This window comes from Lytechinus variegatus, chromosome 5, assembly GCF_018143015.1.
Source record: "Lytechinus variegatus isolate NC3 chromosome 5, Lvar_3.0, whole genome shotgun sequence".
In the NCBI taxonomy this organism is placed as follows: domain Eukaryota; kingdom Metazoa; phylum Echinodermata; class Echinoidea; order Temnopleuroida; family Toxopneustidae; genus Lytechinus; species Lytechinus variegatus.
In genome coordinates this window covers 17,203,191-17,223,646 of record NC_054744.1, presented here as the reverse complement: position 1 = coordinate 17,223,646, position 20,456 = coordinate 17,203,191, and the positions used below count along the sequence as shown (strand labels likewise).

At 34.9% G+C, this 20,456-nt stretch overlaps 1 protein-coding gene across 5 annotated transcripts in view; it reads right to left on the bottom strand.

Annotated features, from left to right (window-relative positions):
* The window catches only part of LOC121415602 (death-associated protein kinase 2-like), a 79,025-nt gene extending 59,041 nt beyond the window's left edge, over positions 1 to 19,984 (bottom strand). For all 5 annotated transcript variants that reach the window (XM_041608880.1, XM_041608877.1, XM_041608876.1 and 2 more), the window contains exons 1-2: positions 19,766 to 19,984; positions 4,455 to 4,676 (exon numbers count right to left, since the gene is read on the bottom strand). In XM_041608880.1, the coding sequence (XP_041464814.1) occupies positions 4,455 to 4,676; positions 19,766 to 19,827 (284 nt within the window). In that variant the 5' untranslated portion in view covers positions 19,828 to 19,984. The remainder of the gene's footprint in view (positions 1 to 4,454; positions 4,677 to 19,765) is intronic.
* Positions 19,985 to 20,456: the final 472 nt, after the last annotated feature.

The window sequence follows — 20,456 nt, the reverse complement described above, 5'->3', positions numbered from 1 at the left end:
TAAAAATTTGATGAATGCAACAGATTTCATTCAATCAGGATAGTACCATGTAGTCCTTTCAGTTTGGACATATTACATAATAAAGGTTGGTCTCTTCTTCCTGTATACTGATCTGAGATACAAGATGGATGGATAAAATTGATGGGAAACGGTGTGATTTAAGGCTCTTCCAAAAATAACCGTCTTGTGTTTTCACTTGTGATTCTTACTATAAAACACAGATACTGTTCAAATTATTGAAAGGAGGGGGCATACAGCATGGAAGTTCATTTTTTATCCTGGCCAGGCCATTACATATTAAAGATCATGACTGAAAAGTCATGGGAGGATAAACAATTAACATTTTCTGACAAAATGAAAACAAAACAGAAAAAATAGGCCTCATGCATGTACAATTATATACAGACAACAATAGAATCCAAAGTGACTGTATACAGATTATTTTGTTATCTTGATCATGATGATAATATCATCATAACATTACCAGCAGCTTTCCCTCATCTTTTCTTCCTTCTTTTCCTATTAAAGGCGAATTGTAAGGTGCAATGTGCTATACAAAAACTGTTCTATTATTATTATTATCATTATTAATAATCATCATTATTATTATCATCATTATTATTATAATTATAGAGATATTCAAAGGTCTGAGTTTAATCAACCTACAATTCCTGACACTGACAGTCATACAAAAATCTGTCATGTTCAGTGATAAAATTGACACCTCCTCTTCTGATGAGAATAGGGGAAAGAGCAAATCAGAGGATATCCTTCTCTTTACAATACGGAAATCTGTTATTTAGACAAGAGTTATCAAACGCATCTCAGCTACTGTTTTTAGTTTTTTTCCTTTACAGTAGTTCCATTTGTACTTTCCATTTATTTCCTGCTTGGCTTCAGCTGTATTAGGGAATGTCATTACAGCATAAAACAGTATGTTCTTCAGACTGTCGATTATGTGGCAATGTCACCACAGACACCGTTCTCACCACCATTTCAAAACTAGATTACAAGAAACTAGTTTAACTTGTAATGAGAACAGTCGAAGCGGTCTTGATAGGGATCTACCAAACCGATCAGAGAACCACCTCGCGATGTAGTTTTGAAGATCGCTTTGCCTTGTTAAACTGGTTTTAACGCGAGGACACTACCGTTCTTTGGGAAGTGATCTTCGCACATTTTGAGCGCACTCCTCCACACACTGTATGTGGAATGCCTACGCTGTGGATCCAAATTTCACGCGAAACATGTCACCCCACTGAGAGTGTTCCCATAGAAACAAGACCACCTTTTGAAAACCACTTTTGGGCAATCAAATTGGATTTGTACATGTAGCAAAGCGATCTTCCAAACTGGTTTCCTGAACCGGTTTCCAGTAACAGTGTTAGAAAGTATAAAGAGAACAGTGTCTTAAGAGCAGAAGGGGCAAGTTCTCTGGGCAAGTGTCAATCTTAAAGGCTCTAAAAAGGGAAAAATTAACAAAAATTTAAAAATAATACAGTATAATATTGATAAACAACCAGAGATTTCCCACTGGCATCTGACATTTAAAAATGGCTGTTTCATCGCTTGCCCTCAGTTGCCCTATCATGTTTCAGTGCTTGGACCAGTGTCAGGACTCAGGACTTGCCATCTACACTCCCCAGATAAACAACTGGATTATCGTCAGTATTATTATTGACTATATGGAACTAATGATTTTTAGGAAGACAATAATCATAATGCGCGTCTCTCCATCCAGGCGTTCATTGCTATTAGAGAGAGATATAAAAGGGAGAGGGAACAAGAATAAGGAAAACACAAGAGAGATTAATACTTGTATAAATAAAATGAATTAAATCAAATTAGATTATCAATGAAATAGAACAAAATGTTTTGAATAAGTAATGATTAGTAAAACAAGGAATGAAATATCAATAACCTTTATTTCCTTGTATTGTAAGCAGAGAATCACATACTGTAGACTATCTTTTACACAATTTTTCAAACGGGATATCCTAGCCTGAGGACTTTAATAATGTAAACTCCCAAAATTATTTGGTTGTGCTTGTTGGGCGAGATATAATGACTGACATCTGATATCTTTTCAGACATCAAAAAATCCTTCATAGTATAAACCACAACTAGTAGCTTCTGCTGGTATAAACACTGAAACTTCACACTTGTCAATACACCCTGTATGCTCATTCCTTTCTCTTTGTAAATTATCAAATGAAAAGTGTACAGTACCAGGCTCTTGGAAAAAAAATCAAATAAATTTAAAAGCTCATCTTCAGGTAATGTGTTAAAATCATTGACAACCAGGACTTATCTTTTCTGATACCCCAGACAAAATATGGAAATTAAAAATGAAATGTCAAACCTTCATGAATTAGCAATTTTAAACTTTCATAAATTAGCAATATGTGTTGCAATCAATGTCAGTGGATACATCTTCAATTGAATTTGAATGCACTTCAAAAGAGACATAGAGGACTATGTTACTTGTACTGTATTTTGAAGAATATCTTGTATCCATGATCATTCTATAATCCCTCTGTCTATACTCCTTCCATATACATGTATCTTTTATCAATCTGTACATCATATCATCTACATGTACATGTAGATATCTATCCCTAGGTGGTTTCAGACCGCCTCAAAGTTTGTCAGTTCCAGGTATTTTCTGATCGGGAAATATACCTTGATCAGATATACCAGGTAATTTGGTAATGTGACAGCAAACTACGCGTAATTTCCCCGAAAGAAAATAATCGCTAAATAGTAGGTACTTGGCGAAATTATGAGAACTTTCACAGGATTTTTCCAAGGTCGCAGGTATTTTGGAGATATGAAAGCAGTTTGTTTACAGGAACTTATAGCCAATGTGCGTAGTTGGGTGTGGGCGCCTTGGTTGGCTGCTGAGCTAGTGATTTTTAATCTCGCGCCTTGCTTGCTTATCAGACCATACTGCACATGCTCGTAAACTTCAGGAACTTATCCCGAAGGGTATGTTTCAGGGCAGTGTGAATGCAGGAATAATTGGTATTTTTTAGCCTAAAAAAGTTCTCATAATTTAACAGGGATTCTTATGATCGAGGCGGTTTGAAACCACCTTTTATATCTTTTTATTGGTGTACCTGTCAATCTGGAATCTCTATCCAACTAAATTTATCTATCTATGTCCTCTATTTTGTACAAAGTTTGAATATTATAATGTACAAGTTTTTACTGTACATTATAGATGTTATGTATATCATAGAGTATAGAACCTCCATTGTAATATGATTTCTACATGAATAACATTACAATAGAACTGTCAATTATAACTGATTTTGGCAGTTCCGTTTGTGGTTATTTCATGACCATCCTTGGGTATTGTCAAGGACTCCAGGTACTGATTTTTTTTTGTTGGTTTGATTTCTTTTGTACCTCAAAGTTATCAAAGTAGCTGTTTAAATAAAAATAGGGGCAAAAAAAAGGTGAATTGTTGGCAAATATTTAAGTGACCTGCAAATTACCTTTACACTTAATATTTGGCATAGTTATTTCCTTGAAATAAAAAAAAGGAAATATTTACTTGTGAAAAATTGTTACTTGTGACTTCAGACTCTACATTTCTATTAAATCTTTCTGATCTTTCCAAGTACTACAATTTACCACATTATTCTTTTTCAATTTACCACAATTTTCGTGCACTGCCTGAAGAGGTCTTTCATACTATCGGCTGGCATACTTTTGAAGAACATCTGGCATTCAATTATATTCTTCCTTCAATACCCAATGCAAATGTACATTGAACTGTCAAACAAATATTAGCACGGTGTGAATTTTTCCTTGGCCTAATTAATTTTTCTCTCATTACCTTTTTCTTCAGTTTATCACAAGTATGCTTAATGCTGTAAATGAGGGTGAAAATGTTTGTAAAATTATCAAAAATCTGTTTTGACCATGTGCATGCATACATGTAGGAGTTTAAAAGGACTGTACAGCACAAAAGCAAGTATGACCAGCAATGAATTTCATTTCTAAAAGAATGAACTTATATTAAAAAAATATGCCGTATGTAATAAATAACATATAAATAAATGAAAAATATATGAATATATACATGTAGAGTATATATAAATATATCAAAATATATAAAAATAAAGTATACACACTAGCGAATATATGAAGCAAACTACCTGATTACGCAGTTTAAAGCAGTTAGTGACATCATCTCAGTGAATGTATTGCCAAAGTTTACAATATGACACTGAATGTTCACCGAGGTGATTACAAAACCTAGAATATAACAAATGCGATCCTTCCAGGCATGATCACCAGAACGATATAAGGTAGTGACCTACATGTAATATCACTGATTCAAATAAATATATGAATAGATAATGTTTGAATATGAAAAATATGACTGAGTAGTAGATGATTATACTGGTGCATATATATAAAATATAAATATATATACTACTCACAGTTCAAGGATGAGGACCACCTCTTTCTGTGTCTCAAAGGCATCATGCAGTGAGATGATGTTATCATGTGACAGCTCCTCAAGGATGCTGACCTCCCGAACGATATCCTCTCGCTTGACCCCTCTCCTGCTGGCAGCCGACCGCCTCTTCCGGATGAACTTCCCGGCGTAGTCCTTCCCCGTGCTCTTCTCGGTCACCCTCTTGACCTCCGAGAACTGGCCACTGTCAAAGAGATTTAACAACAAAATGATGAAAATATTTTTTTTTAATCGTTGTGTCTGGATTAAAGGTCCCAGAAGGATGTTTTCAAGCTTGTAAAATCATTGTGGAGAAACACATAGGGCCTACATGTAATCTTCAAAATTTTCACCCCCAAAACGACACTGAAACATTTATTCCATTTTCCGATAAAACTTCAGAGGAACTTTACTTTATATCAATGATATGTAAGTGAAACTTTGAGGAATTTCAATAACAAAATAAAACAGAAGTCTTGTTTTTTTTTCATTTAATCAAAATGCTGTAATCAAAAATACTAATTTCATACTAATTATAATTTGAAAAAATATTATGAAAAGCACGAAGGTCACCACAATATTGTAATATATGAATATGACATTTGTCTGATAGTTCTTGAAAGATAAACCAGTGGTGGTAACGATCTCAAAATGAGTTCAAACAGAATCCAATCAAATTACCATCCAAGTGTTTTTACGTATAAATAACAAAAATATATACATGTATGCTAATTGAGTGTGGAAAACCATGTGCAATTGCTCAGAAATGAGAAAAATATACAAGGAATTCCTTAAAATGACAGGTATTTTTCCGAGCATAAAATTGTCCCACGTATGCTTTTCTGTGTTAGTGATCATCACAATTATCTGTTTTCAGCTAAAATTTCAAGATTTCACAAAGATAAGTTTATTTCAATGTACCAGATCTAGATCTACAGTATATGATATAATGTTGTAGCAATTAACCTTGATTTCAAAGACTTTCTTATGAAATAAATGTTTCCTGCAACTACTGCCTTTTACCTCTAAGCTTTCACTTGCAGGTTGATCTTCCATGCACTCAAGCACACTGTAATGGATTGTAATTTATAATCATAAACACATCATCCTCCCACTTGTTTAATAATGATTAACAAGCGTATGATTGACATCAAAATGGATATTGATTTTGCTTTCACTGTGTAATTGCCATTCAAGCACTTTGCAGTGTGTAGGAACTCTCATTTTATAGAGCACTTCAACATCTGTGGGGATTTTATGCAAGTATACCTGTATGACATCGTTTACACTACCGTACCTTCCTAAAACTAGTGTACTTGCAACTAGTTTTAGTGGAAACTAGTTTAACGTGTAGTGAGAACGGTCGAAGCAATCTTCCAAACTGGTTCAGAAAACCACCTCACGATGTAGTCTTCAAGATCGCTTTGACTTGATAAACTGGTTTTAGCGTAAGTGAGGACACAACCTTTCTTCGGGAAGTGATCTTTACCCTTTTTGAGTGCGCTACTCCACACGAAAGGTGTAGAATTCCTACGCTACGTTTTCGAATTTCGCGCAAAATGTGTCATCCCACTGAGAGCGTTTTCATAGCAACAAGATCGCCTTAATGTGAAATGATTTTGAAAACCACTTTCATGGGATCAAGTGATTTTTTAATACATTTTTTTTTCAAAAATGGAAGGCCAAACAAAACCAGGACTGAATAAACACACAAAAGAGAAGAAATCAAAAACTTTCAATGTACAACCTTACATGTAGGCCCTATACCCAACTCCCTTGTAGGCAGGGTTCATATTGCAAGAGCTGCCAAATCAACACCATACATACTGCAGCATCCCTCCTCGTGCTAAACTGCCGCAAGACATGCATGTACACACATTGGCCCAATCAGTTTATTTAATTTAATTCTAATGATGTCAACACACCTACATGTAATCACAAGTACTACGGTATGTGTAATTGCTGTGTACCTTTTTCTTTCACTGTACATACTAAGTGGGTGAAAGTTACAAAGAGTGGGAGGTAGAACTTCTGGACCCCTTGTGTGACAGCATCAAATTAAATCAATTTCCAGTCCAGCTAAATGTAGACTTGACCAAGTCAGAAAGCATGTCAAGAAGTCTGCATTTAAAACGGGAAATGGAGGAGGTACATCTCAATTGACATATCTTGACTAATTTAATCGGGGTTAGATCCAGATCAACCCTCTTTCTCCCAATGTGGAAGGGGTATACAGAGCTTGGTCTATACCGTGTAACAACAGAGTTGCACGTATCACATCCACACACCCTGGCTGTCAAGCCCTTTCATAATCAGACGCCAACCATTCACGAAAGTGACAGATGAGACAACACATTTAGATATTGATCATCTACAAACTAAACACCATCAACTTGCAATGCCCATCCAATCTATCGAAAACTTCAATCATCACATTCACAACACCACGCTCATGGCAATTTCATTTCAATTCCAGCTCTCAATTCAAGAAAAACTTGCAAATGAATCGTAGTACAAATATGGAGATGTGCATGTAGTTAATGTACATGTAGATATTTATCATCTCTAAAATAAATATACATGTACCATCAACTTGCAATGCTCACCCAATCTAGTGAAATTTCAGTCATTAAAGGGGAAGTTCACCCTGAAGAAAACTTTGTTGTAAAAATAGCAGAAAAAATAGTAAAAAATATTGGTGAAGGTTTGAGGAAAATCCGCTAAGGGGTAAGAAAGTTATTAGAGTTCAAAATTTAGGATTTGTGACGTCATAAACGAGCAGCTGCCCCATGTGTTATGTAATATAAAATGTATGAATTTCAAATTTTGTATGGTTCCTGATAACTTAATATTGTTTTCTTTTCATGATCGGGTGTGAAATAATTTGTCTATTGACATACAAAAGTTACAGTGAAAACCATTTTCAATTTTCTGAGAAAATGACATTTCATTGATTTTTTACCATTCGCTATGTAGGAATGCTGCTCGCATATGACGTCACAAATCAAATAATTGAAATTCTAATAACTTTTTAATTATTTGATGAATTTTTCTCAAACCTTCGGCAATATTTTTTATTATTTTTTCTGCTATTTTTACAATAAACTTTTTGTCAGGGTGAACTTCCCCTTTAAGACAGCACAATTACAATTCAATTCCAGGTTTCAAGGAATCTCTAAATAAAACAGAAGCAAGACAAAAAACATTATAATAATGTGGATATGTACTTCATAATAGAGTAATTCAAAATTGAACGAACTGTTTAAGACAATGCAATGGATCATTCTATACACAAATACTTAAGAAATTTAAACAAATTCCAATCTACCAAACTGACATTCAAATACAGCCTCTTGCTCTCATAAACTTGTAGCAACCCCTCCCCCCCCCCCCCCACCTTCTTCTTGTCCAAGTCGTCAGGATCGGCAGGCCCGCTTGATTGAGTATTCAGCACACAAAACACTCGGCTATAGTTACCTAGCCTGCATCTAGCCTCTCAGCAAGTCAAATTGCATTTACAATGTTCAGCGATCAATAGTAACGTCATCACTTTCCATGTTCTTTGACTGTCCTTAATATGAAACCTTGATGAATATATGGTTCTAGAGTGGGGCGGAATGGCTTTAAATGTTCTAATGGGAGTCAATTAAAGTCCATTATACATGTGCTTTCAATTTCTTGATGCATTTTTATCATTGGGAATGGGTGACTTTTAACTACGATTCATATTGGTTCAATTTTCATATCTTAATGATACAGAATACCGGGTATATGAGAATATTCATGTGCATATTATTCCATTCATGCTGATGGAGTAGTTTTCAGGAGTAGTTTTCTGGACAACCAGATTTCTGTATGCATGACAAAGTGTCAAAGAAGATGATAATCAATCAATAATTGTGAAAGAATTACAAAGTGACAAAATTCTGAATGCTGCAGATTTAAAGAATTCCTGAATGAAAAAGCTGTCATTTATCACAAACCCAATCAAATACATTCCAATAATGGGACACATGAATAAACTTCTTTTCTGAAGGTTTATCCTTTATTTGAAAGACACTCCACGGCTTTCATGGATCCCTGTGTGCATAAGATCCATAACATGCCCGATCCTCGCCATCGGCACTTCTCCCTTCAAGTGCGACGGGGCCCCTTGTTATAGGATCCAGCCAGTCGACGACGCACACCCCTCGTGCATCTGCTCTCCTTCCATGTTTAACATTCGCAATGTCTTCTCCTACTCAAGAAAATGGTATTGAACTTTGCTCTGGGCTTGAGTAATATGATCAGGGAACACCTAATTGTCTTTGTGTCTAGTTTGAGTACCCCTTTCGGTACCCACAAGGTGAAAATATGATAATTTTACATGTGAATCAAGAATTTTTAAGCTCTTGGATTTCATTGATTGATTCCAGCTCTCATTTATGTTAAAACTAAAAATGTGTTTTTGTTTTTTCAAAGAATGAAAGCTCTAGAAAAAATATTTTTTAGTTACTTTGTATCAATATATGCCAATAATGCCATAGACTTTTAGAAGAATATAATATTTCAAGGCCACAAGTAGTACAAGTAGTACAAGAAGTACAAGTTGTATACATGGAGCAAACACATACTGTACATCCTCAAATCAAAGCATCTAGAAGCATCCGCAATGTAGCAAAAGCAACCTTTGATAAAGTTTATGGATAAAGACATCAAATGGCCCATACACATTAATAATCTACTCATATGCTTTGATAAGTAGATAAAACACTGACATGTTTACACATGTATGTTTATCATCTCAATAAAATATGTACAGACATGACAATGCCATTGTCTTCCAATATTTGTCAGGGCTCTTGAAGCAATGACTGTCTGAACTCTGAAAGTTAAATAACCCCAACAGACAATTTGACACATACATGTACATGTACATAAATAACACAAAATGAGTACAGATCTACAGTAGAAAGCAATGCAATGTACAGAGGCCACTTTATTTCTGAATGCAAGATGGTAATCCGTTATGTCATTTTTATTCAAAAATTCAAATGTGTTCTAGAATGAAACTTACATGATCATGGTGAATTGATGTGCATTGAAATTATAACATGTACTCATATAGAAAGCATTTATTCTGAGTATCTGGGCACCAATCTTTAATGATTATCAATGAAAAGTTGAAAACCGTCATATTTATAATCAATTATTCTCATTATAACTATTGATCAATTAGAGAAGAGAAGTACTATAATTACTATAATCTACAATTATTCATGAAAAAATTATCGCCATCTGAAAAATGCCATTCAATTGCATTCAACATAATCATTAAGTATCATCTGGACTGGTCATCATCTAATATCATCATCACAATCATCATCACCAATTATAATCATCATCCACATAATGATCCCCATCATCACAATCATCAACATCACCATCATTATCCCCGTCATCATCATAATAATAATCATCATCCTCATCCTCATCACCATCATCATCATAATCATCGTCACCATCATCATCATCATCATCTCATCACCATCATCATCATCAATCTCATCATCATATATCATCATCTACACCATCATCACCATCATCATCATCACCATCATCACCATCATCATCATCATTATCACTATAAATAAACACTGCCTCCATCACAGCCATCATCATCACCACCATCCTCATCAGCTCCATTGTACTGTAGGTATTATTATCACAACCATAATCATAATGATTAAAACATCTTCATCAAATTACAAACAAACAAATTTCAACAACAAATCAAGGTGGGAAACACTTGCAATCAACCCAATATCTCCATCAAAACAACTTACATACATGTACACTGCACTAATAGTGTTAGTATTACAAATTTCTGATCATGGCTAGACAGAAATCAAGCTCCTTGGTCATGCTCAGTTCATCTCAAAATGAGTCTGTAGGGAAATTCAGAGGCAAGTTGGTTTGTTTTATAAAGCCAACCTGAGTCATCGAAATATATGTAAACTCATAGCCTGTTTCATGCTTTGACATTCAATAAGAAGTACATGTACTTGACAAGTAGCTTGTATTGTTAAGCAAGTATGAAAATCTCCAGGTTTAACCCTTCATTAACTGAACAATTCCTTTATATCGGTGTCATGAAATGGCGATTAGCCAAATTGGGAAAAAATCAAATTCTACTTTTTTAATGTAGATATATCTTCTTGGAGAAATAAAGGTTTTTATTTTGCTGATGCAGTATTGGCATACAGTACATGCAAGTAAGAACACACATTGGACCTCAATAATTAGGTGAATATTTTTGACATTGTTGACATCACCAAATACTCTAATTTTTTATGATAAACATACAACAGACAATCCTGTTTGAGATTTGTAGAATATTGTAACATTTGACATTTCAAAGCGAATGCCAAATATTGTCATGATGTAAAGGAGCAATTTACTTGGAAAGTCTGCAACACCAATGAAATGTCAAATTATAAACTTACTTATCATGCGGCCACTAATTAGTCTGCAGGCACAGACCCTCATTGGAACTTTGATCAACAAGTGTGCCTCCACGCAAAGACTAGCACATACAAAACTTGCTGTTCCAGCGAGAGAACCTTCAGTACTTATTTCGAGTGAAGGGTTTACCCAGCACACTAGCCACTAATGACACATTTTATGACAAAGCATATGTGTGCTGCCAGTGAACTATGGGCAATTACACTTATACCCTTTTCATAAACCTATCCTCCAATTAGCCGCCTAAGAGTAATGCCGATAATTCAATAAAAATTGCGTTCATAAACTCCGAAAAAAAGCCGCATCATTTTTACGAGCGCCCGTCCTGAAAAAGGCAGATAATCGCCATGACAACTGGACACGCCCCCTCCGATGCGGTTGTGTTGGAAAAGGGTGACCTTGTGACCGCACCATGGCAATTATCCGCATTATTTGGAAATGCGTTCATAAACTCAAAATCTTATCCCGATGCCGCTATTATGCGGATAATAGCAGCATCAGAGTAATGCGGATAACTCTTGTCCTCCTCCAATTTTACGACCAAATTATGCTGCTATTAGCCGCCTAATTCATTTTAATTGGGTTTATGAAAGGGTATAAATATTTGTACCTTTCCCTTCAACTGCAAAAGCAGTGATCTCCACTGTCCACAGTACCACTCTCCCTCCTCGTCCCAAAGACAACCCCATTCTTATCAAAGTGGAAATGCCCTACCGGAAAGAACACAGCGTCCCACAGTGTGTGCCACAGTGTGTTCACAGTGTGGAACAATTAAATTTGAGCATTCCAAGAGTGTAAATCACATATTCACATAGTCGACCATGTAAACACGCTGGGAACAGTCACATTGTCGAGGTGTCCACAGTGTGAAAATATCTCCACACTGTTCAAATGTGAGCACTTTAGCAGTGTGAATAATATTTCCATACAGTCCACTATGTGAACACACTGTCATCACACTGTGTGACACTGTGATCTTTCCAGTGGGGTGATTAGGCCTAATCTATCAATCCACCCATCAGTACCTACATAATGTAAATGAATAATATAATAAATAAAACATGATGAAATTTAAAAAAAAATAAATAAAAATATTTGTTTGCAGTTCTACTGAGGAAGAAAATACAGGTCAATTGGTCTGATTTTTTTTACCAATATGAAAGCAACATGTAGAGTATAGCAAGCATCCCTCCTCCACCCCCCCCCCCCTTTTTTTAATCTCTCCTTTACATGTACTCTTCTTTCCATTCCACACTCTCTGTTCTACTGTGGTGGGTTGTTCTCATACCAAAGTAATAGATAATACATGTATATGTACAGTAGATATATTGCTCTGTTTGTCATCATTGTCACTCTGAGTCATCCCACTTCATTGCACTATGTATAGACTATTGCTGTGTCACCGAAACTTTCATTTTACAGTACAATACAAGTTCATTCAATTTTCATTCATTTTCTTCTGCTACTACATGTACACTGTATTTTCTTTTTTCTACAGTTCAGTATCCAAAACTTTGTGTAACATAAAGTGAGGTGTTCATACACGTATGTGTATGATGTAACGCAGAGCAAGGAGCTTCAGACAAAAGCTCTTTGCTTAGAGCATTAAATGTAGGCCTATGTACATTTAAACAGAACAATCGATTAACAGAGGAACTGATTGAAGGCTAAATTATTATACTTCCATTGAAGGGGAAGTTCACCCTGACAAGAAGTTTATGGTAAAATAGCAGAAAGGATAATAAAAAAATATTTCTGAAGGTTTGATAAAACCCAATAAAAGAATTAAAGTTATAAAACTCTTAATTATTTGATTTGTGACATCATATGCAAGCAGCATTCCTACATGTACATGTACTAGCGAATGGTAAAACAAATATCATTGAAATGTAATTTTCTCAGAAAATTGATGATGTTATTTAATACCTTTTGTATTTCAATAGATAAATCATTTCCCACCCAATCATGAATAGAAAACAAAAATAAGTCAGCATCAAGAACCATTAAAAAACTAAATTCATGCATTTTATATTACATATAAACATTTGGGGCAGCTGCTTGTTTACGTCATTACAAATCCAAAACTTAAATTCTAATATTAAACTTTCTTAATCTTTTAACAAACTTTCCTCAAACCTTCATCAATAACTTTTATTTATTTTTTCTGCATTCTTACATCAAACTTTTCTTCAGGGTGAATTTCCCCTTCAATATCAGATAATTTTTTTTTTCTTTTTTATAGCTTTTGTACAGGTAATTACAAAATAATGTGTGCCATCAATGCTGAAAAAGGTCAAAAACATGCTGTACATACTGGCCTATATGTATGACTGGCAAGAAATTAGATTACTTTTTATTAGCTAAGAAACTGTAAAGAAAAAAATTGTCTGTAATAATCTGTGAAAATCAAAATAGACCTACATGTATGACCAACCAAACTGAAAGCAATGTACAGTTGTGCCCTGCGCAGTAACTTTTACTATTTAAATAGTCATCATGTACGTGTATACAAGCTATGACCATGGACATGCACTTAAGTAGGCTACTCTGGATATATTTCATTAAGATTCATAAATCCAGAAGTGCAGATCAGATGCCATTAGCCGAGTCTAACTGTCACCATGCATGTAGGAAGTCACGTGTGACGCACAGAGTCATCCACCGCAAACCCTCAATGTACGTTATGAACCTCGTAAAATTTGGGCTTAATTCATAACACGATGGCTTAGTCATGCTGCGTAGCGCTGAATAATAATCATTTGATAATTCATTTCAATAGCCGATAGAGCTAAATGTATATTAAACTAATGCCCAAAAGTCAAAATTGCCACGATATTGAATGGTAAAATAATCCAATCACACATGCAGTAGATATTGTCATAATATGATTATCTTTAGTCATTCATAAACATCAAGACATATATCAAACTGGAGCAGTAAGGATGATCTGTATCAGATTTACAACTGTTGTAACTTTGCCATTTTGGCAACTACCATGACAACAGGGCTCAGCAGCCAATCACAATCAAGGTTATCATGGTAGTTGGCATAATGGTAAAGTTATAATAGTTGTAACTCTTTATGAAACAGGTAAGAATTCAAAAAAGGGGAAAGCCTACAGAGACAGAAGCAAGGGAGGGGAGATTGAGGGAGGGGAGGGAGGAGGAAGAGAGGAGGAGGAAAAGGAGGAGGGGAGGAGGAGGAGGAGGGGAGGAGGGGGAGAAGGATAAGGAGGACTGGAAATGGGAGAAGGAGAGGAAGAATACATAATGGCTCATCAAAAAAGTATAAGGGAAAATACAAGGGAAATAAGTTGATAATGAGGTGGTCGTGGTGGTGATGATTTCTGATGATTACAACAAAAATCTGGTGATGTATATGTATTATTTTAGAAAGTATTTTTAAAGGGGAAGTTCACCCTGAAGAAAAGTTTATTGTAAAAATAGCAGAAAAATTAATAAAAAATATTGGTGAAGGTTTGAGGATAATCCGTCAAAGATTAAGAAAGTTATTAGAATTCAAAGTTTTGGATTTGTGACCTCATATGCGAGCAGCATTCCTACATAGCGAATGGTAAAAAAATCAAAGAAATGTCATTTTCTCACAAAATTGAAAATGGTTTCTACAGTGCCTTTGTATATCAATAGACAAATCATTTCACACCCGATCATTGATAGAAAACAAAATAAAGTCATCAGGAACCATACAAAATTTGAAATTCATTGATTTTTTACCATTCGCTATGTAGGAATGCTGCTCGCATATGACGTCACAAATCCAAAACTTTGAATTCTAATAACTTTCTTAATCTTTAACGGATTTTCCTCAAACCTTCACCAATATTTTTTATTAATTTTTCTGCTATTTTTACAACAAACTTTTCTTCAGGGTGAACTTCCCTTTAAAAGGGCTACTGGATATTTATAACTTCAACATGGCATGGTGCATTTTCATCATTTACCCATCTTGAACCTCTCTCTTGAGTGTTGCTGAACTTCAAACAGAATACTTCAGTGCTCTGTATGGGAGATGCTTTGCTATAATGTTCATGCAAAATCCTGTCTCTGGCCCCATCTCCCTCTTGCCATTTATTCAAGTAAAAATAGCATATCCATTAAGAAACTTGTCGCCCAGTCTCCTTTTCTTCAGAAGTAAATCACTGTCCGGACAAACACTATCAAATCCATCTTTACTAGATTTGGGGGCATGTCATCATTGGTGTAATCATACCATTTTGAAAGAGTTTTTTTTCTATTATATTAGTATTTCTTTTTATTTTCAAAATATCCTAAAATTAATTGATTATCTCAACAATACCATTCTGTCTGTCACAAGACTCCTCAAAATAGAATCCTCCATCACAGACAAGACAAATAGAAGGGTGCCAATTATGAATTCAGTCATTCAAACTACATAAAAATGTTAAATATATCTGAGAAGTCTGAAATTAATAACAGGACTTGTTAGGAAAATGGATGTATGCCTTCAAATTTCAATACGTTTATTGTGAATGAATTTGATATGTTTCAACTCTCTTGAAACACCCCTCCAGTAATCTCAACTTGTTTTTTAAACTCTCTTCTTCAATTTATTCATCCATACCTGGATTGCAAAAATAACATCACTTGACGCAACAAAAAGCTCTCCAAATTACATTCCTCTTGGCTAATTAGCCCTATAACTGTCACACAGTACTCATAACATGGTCTGATAATTTTACTTTTTTATAGATTGATGACTCTGTTTATTTATTTTTATCGCATAAATAATACAGATTGCCAATTCAAAACTATTTCAACCTTTTATAAAGTCTATTTTACCCCTGATAAACTCCCCATTTCCTGTAATAAATTGTTTATTCAAAATTCAAGTGATAAAACACCTACACAGTTCTGATGACAATATTCAATTCACTTTGATCCAGATTCATATTGAAAACAGCTTGAGTATCATAGAAGTATCATCTGAACTTATTGATGTATGGAACGTTTTATTGGGAAATCCTTGTGAATTTATATTTTCACAAAAAACTCCCACACCATCACAAGTTTACAGAAACACTCGGTTTTGGCAATTTTTTAATGTGAAAGAGAAATATATATGCAAACTTATGAGTGTCTTGAATACATGTATCTTATGGACAACCAGTTTCAACATGCATTGCAAAGGGATATTATTCCCTTGTTCAATCACTTGAACATTTTGAATAGACCTCAGTATTGTACATGTATGCCCATTTTAAAGATTTGTCTATTTCCTTAGGAGAAAAACAAGAACAGAACGGTTAATGTTTGAAGGAAACAGAAAAGGAAGTTATAGCTGTTTGAGGAAAAAATGAAAGAAAAAAACTCTCAAATTAATTTTGACAAAAGGGTATAGGATAAACAACTTCCTATTGGTCACTACTATAAATTTTATTAAAGGCATTTAAATTTTTGATTGTGGTTTTCTCCTCAGCCTTTTACATTTGCAGAACTTTGATTAGCTGATTGCATTCTGTTTACTTACTCTATTAAAAAGAAAATGGTATTTTAGTTTTGTGCATTATCATTTGTAATGGAAAAGCTTTAATAGACCTATCACGCCACATTACATGTACAGTAATGTATGTTATTAAAGTGGTCGCAAATTATTGCAACATTTGTAATTTTATTGTTTTTCAGATTTTTTTCTTCAATTTTATATCTAGATTATATTTTAATCTGATATTTTATTTTCTTTTAAATCAACTTTCCATACATTGATGGACCCTCTCCACCTCCCCTTTAATGATGAAAATAAAATAATACAAAGCATATTTGACTACACAGTGAAAATTAATCTTCTAATAATTTAACTACGCAGTGAAAATGAATCTTCTAGGCAGGATTCATTCAATTCATTGTCTCACTTACATTGCAAAGGAATTTTATCTCATCCCATTGAACAAAGTCCAATTCTATACATCTATTTCAATTGCATGTGCAAACATTGGCAGGGATGGGCATACTTTAAAATTCCAGTGTAAACCTGTATAAAATGGGTACGTCAATGCCTCATATTACATTTTAGCTGCAGACGTTTTCAAGACGTTTTCATTTCTACAGAGGATCCGGCTCAAAGGGGAAAGGTAGTTCAAAGAAAGAATATCTCATAAAATATACAATAACATTGGAGAAATATTGGTTGCTTTTACCTTTTATTTACATTTTATAATCATCTAGAATGATGTTTGTTATATGAGACTTAGTAAAGGGTGACTTAGTACAGCAGTTTCAAAAGTAGTCAACTCTGAAGTTTATGTTCATCCTTTTACATTACAATTTTTATAAAGAATTACAATACATACAAAGGTTTATATTAGGTAAACTAACTGACCAACACCAAGTACCTGTCTAGCAATCCCTATTTTGCATTCTACATGTAGGTGTCTTGTTACAACTTTTCATCTACAAAAGCTCCCTCCATGTATCAATATGCAATCAAAACCATGTACATGTAAATTTAGATACCATCACATTACCATTTCCAATCCATTCCTTTTACTGTATTTTAGATTTACCATATCAAGCCAGATTTACCATATCAAGCCAGATGTACATTACATGCTTTATGTACACTGTATACACATAAAAGACCTCTTCCAATCAAAACAACATTTCAAAAGAATCACTCAACTGTCACTCAATCAATACATGTACTTGCACGCAGACAGAGAATTCACAGGCATAAATGGGGTAGAAAGAACTAAAATCCCAGACAGACAGCTCTACCAAAAGATTTATAACAATTTCCAGCTTAACAACAATAATTCAGGGGAAGAATTACTGAATAGCAGGGCCATTTACCATTGCCTGACAAGGTCACTTTATGAACAGTAACACAAAGCATTCCAAGAAAAAAATATGACCCAAAAAAGAGGGAAAATGATTTGCTGAGAGCATATTGTGCATATGCAACAGGCCTACATTTTCAGTGTTGTCAACATTCAGAGGAAAATGTATCATTTACATGAAAGAGAACCTAAAGTAGGGTTGGTGGATGCAGGAGCAATGCCACAGCCCTACTTTCACATATTACCTGCAGAACTGTGCTGTAAATCTACACCCCCCCCCCACCCTACATGTACATTCTATTTCATATTTTCATTCATTTCCCAAATATTGGATCACAAAAAAATAGTGGTAAGTCATACACTTTGTAGGCTATATCCGAATCATACAGGTATGTCTTATGCACATAGGCCTACATGTAAAAAACCATGGATGTCTACATACATTCATGGTGAGACAAATGATATGTTCAAAGAAACACTAGCTTTATAATGCCATTTCCTGCAATGCCAGTGTAAATTCAGAAAAAAGGGGAACTTGTTTGATTTTAAATGTAAGCTGGGAAAAAGCCTACTGAGTATTGAGTAATGACTTGATAGGAAGCTTTATTTCTTGAGTGGAAGAGAAATATCATGTCATTGAACAGCTCACAAGCCATATCTGTTCAATGTTTCTGATTAAATCAACTTAAATTAACTTCATACAAATGTAGGTTTAACAAAATAAGGCCCTACTCTTTATCAATGTGATATAGTGATTTTAAAAAATATTATGAGGATGGTGATGATTCATGATGATAATGATGATGATGATGATGATGATGATGATGATGATGATGATGATGATGATGATGATGATGATGCTGATGATAATGATGATGATGATGATAATGATGATGATGATGATGATGATGATAATGATGATGCTGATGATGATAATGATGATGATGATGATGATGATGATGAATGATGATGATGATGATGATGATGATGATGATGATGATGATGATGATGATGATGATAATGATGATGATGATGATGATGATGACTGGTGGTATCAAATGATGATGCTGTTGGTGGTAGTGGTGGTGGTTGTGGACGATTGGTGATATTTGAGATGACTATGATCATATAAATTCTGATGTCTTAATGATCATATTGATGGAGGTGATGAACATGAAGATTGTAATGATTATTGATTGGTGATTTATGATGATAATGTTAAAATTTAATGATGGAAATATTGGACTTGATGACATTGATTTAATAATGTTGATGATAAGAATAGTGGTGCATGGTGGTGACTGATGTTGAATCTCGTTGGAGATACATACTGCTCAATATCTCAGTAGATGTTGGTGACTAATAATGCTGGAGGTGGTGGTGGTGGTAGTGGTGGTGCATGGTGATGATGATAAAGTTGGTAATGGTGAAATGTCAAAACACATCTCAACACTAAACAGGCACTCCCCCCCACGAACAAAACAATGTTTGTGTGTTTACTGATGTGATGATGGTGATGATGATTGATGATGATGATGATGATGATGGTGATGGTGATGATGATGATGATATTGATGAGGATTGGTGATGATAGATGATGATGGTGGTGATGATTATGATGATGCAATGACGTTTAATTCTCTGTCATGTAAATGAATATGGAGCCTCAAAATCAAGACAAGTCAATCATAAACTTAGTCAAATCAAGAGTCAATTTCCAAATTTTAATGCCAAGAATAGATGCACAAAGACGATTAAAGTAGTTCCTTACATGTATCTCTAACGTTAGATGCCTTTTGAAAGAAGCGCCACTGCCGCGCTGCAGCAAGCAAGCAGCTGTACAAACGTTTATCAACATGATCAATGCATGCACAATACATTCACAATTGACAGCTAGTCGCACAACAGCGCATCGCAAGGCCCCATGATCGGGAAGCGTCGGGTGAGACCCGGCAGCCGGTTCCGTTTGCACTTACCTGCCAATATCTTCTCCAATTTGGTAAAACTCTTCAACGGATTCGTTCCTAAACATCGCCATTTCCAAGGACCTTAATTGTCTTTAGTAAATAAATTTGGCGGAAATCGGGAATTTCAGTATTATAACCATAGTGGTAATTCCAGTGATACAAATCCAGAGAGAGCGTGCTGTTCCAAGCACCGCTAGAGACCACCTTGCGAGTATGAGAACTAGAGAACTAGCTATAGCCAGTATAAATGCAATTCGGGTATACGGTACACACGCGTAAATACGGGCACGTCCCAGGATCCAACAAAATTGGGGGAGTTTCATGGTTTTCATGGAGTTTTCTTTCTTTCGTTTCAAATTACATCAGTTGACTTCCTTATTTACTCAAATTTCAAATATGAAATGATTTTTTTATTGTAGCCAGGGGGCGGTGGGGGCGCCCCCCCCCCCCGAAACAAAAAACGCCCCCATAAAGAAAAAAAGGGGGAATGAGAAAAAGAAAAAGCGAAAGAAGGAAAGGGAAGAAATGTATTGCTTTGTTGTTGTTTTTCCGTTCTTTTGGGGGGTCAAAATAATTAAAACCTAAACGAGACGTTTTTCTCTCTTCATACAAATTTTTGCTTCCGCGCGCGCTCTGCGCGGGAAAACCATAAAAAAAAATGCCATTCCCTTTTGTTTCCCACACTTTCTTCTACTCCGTT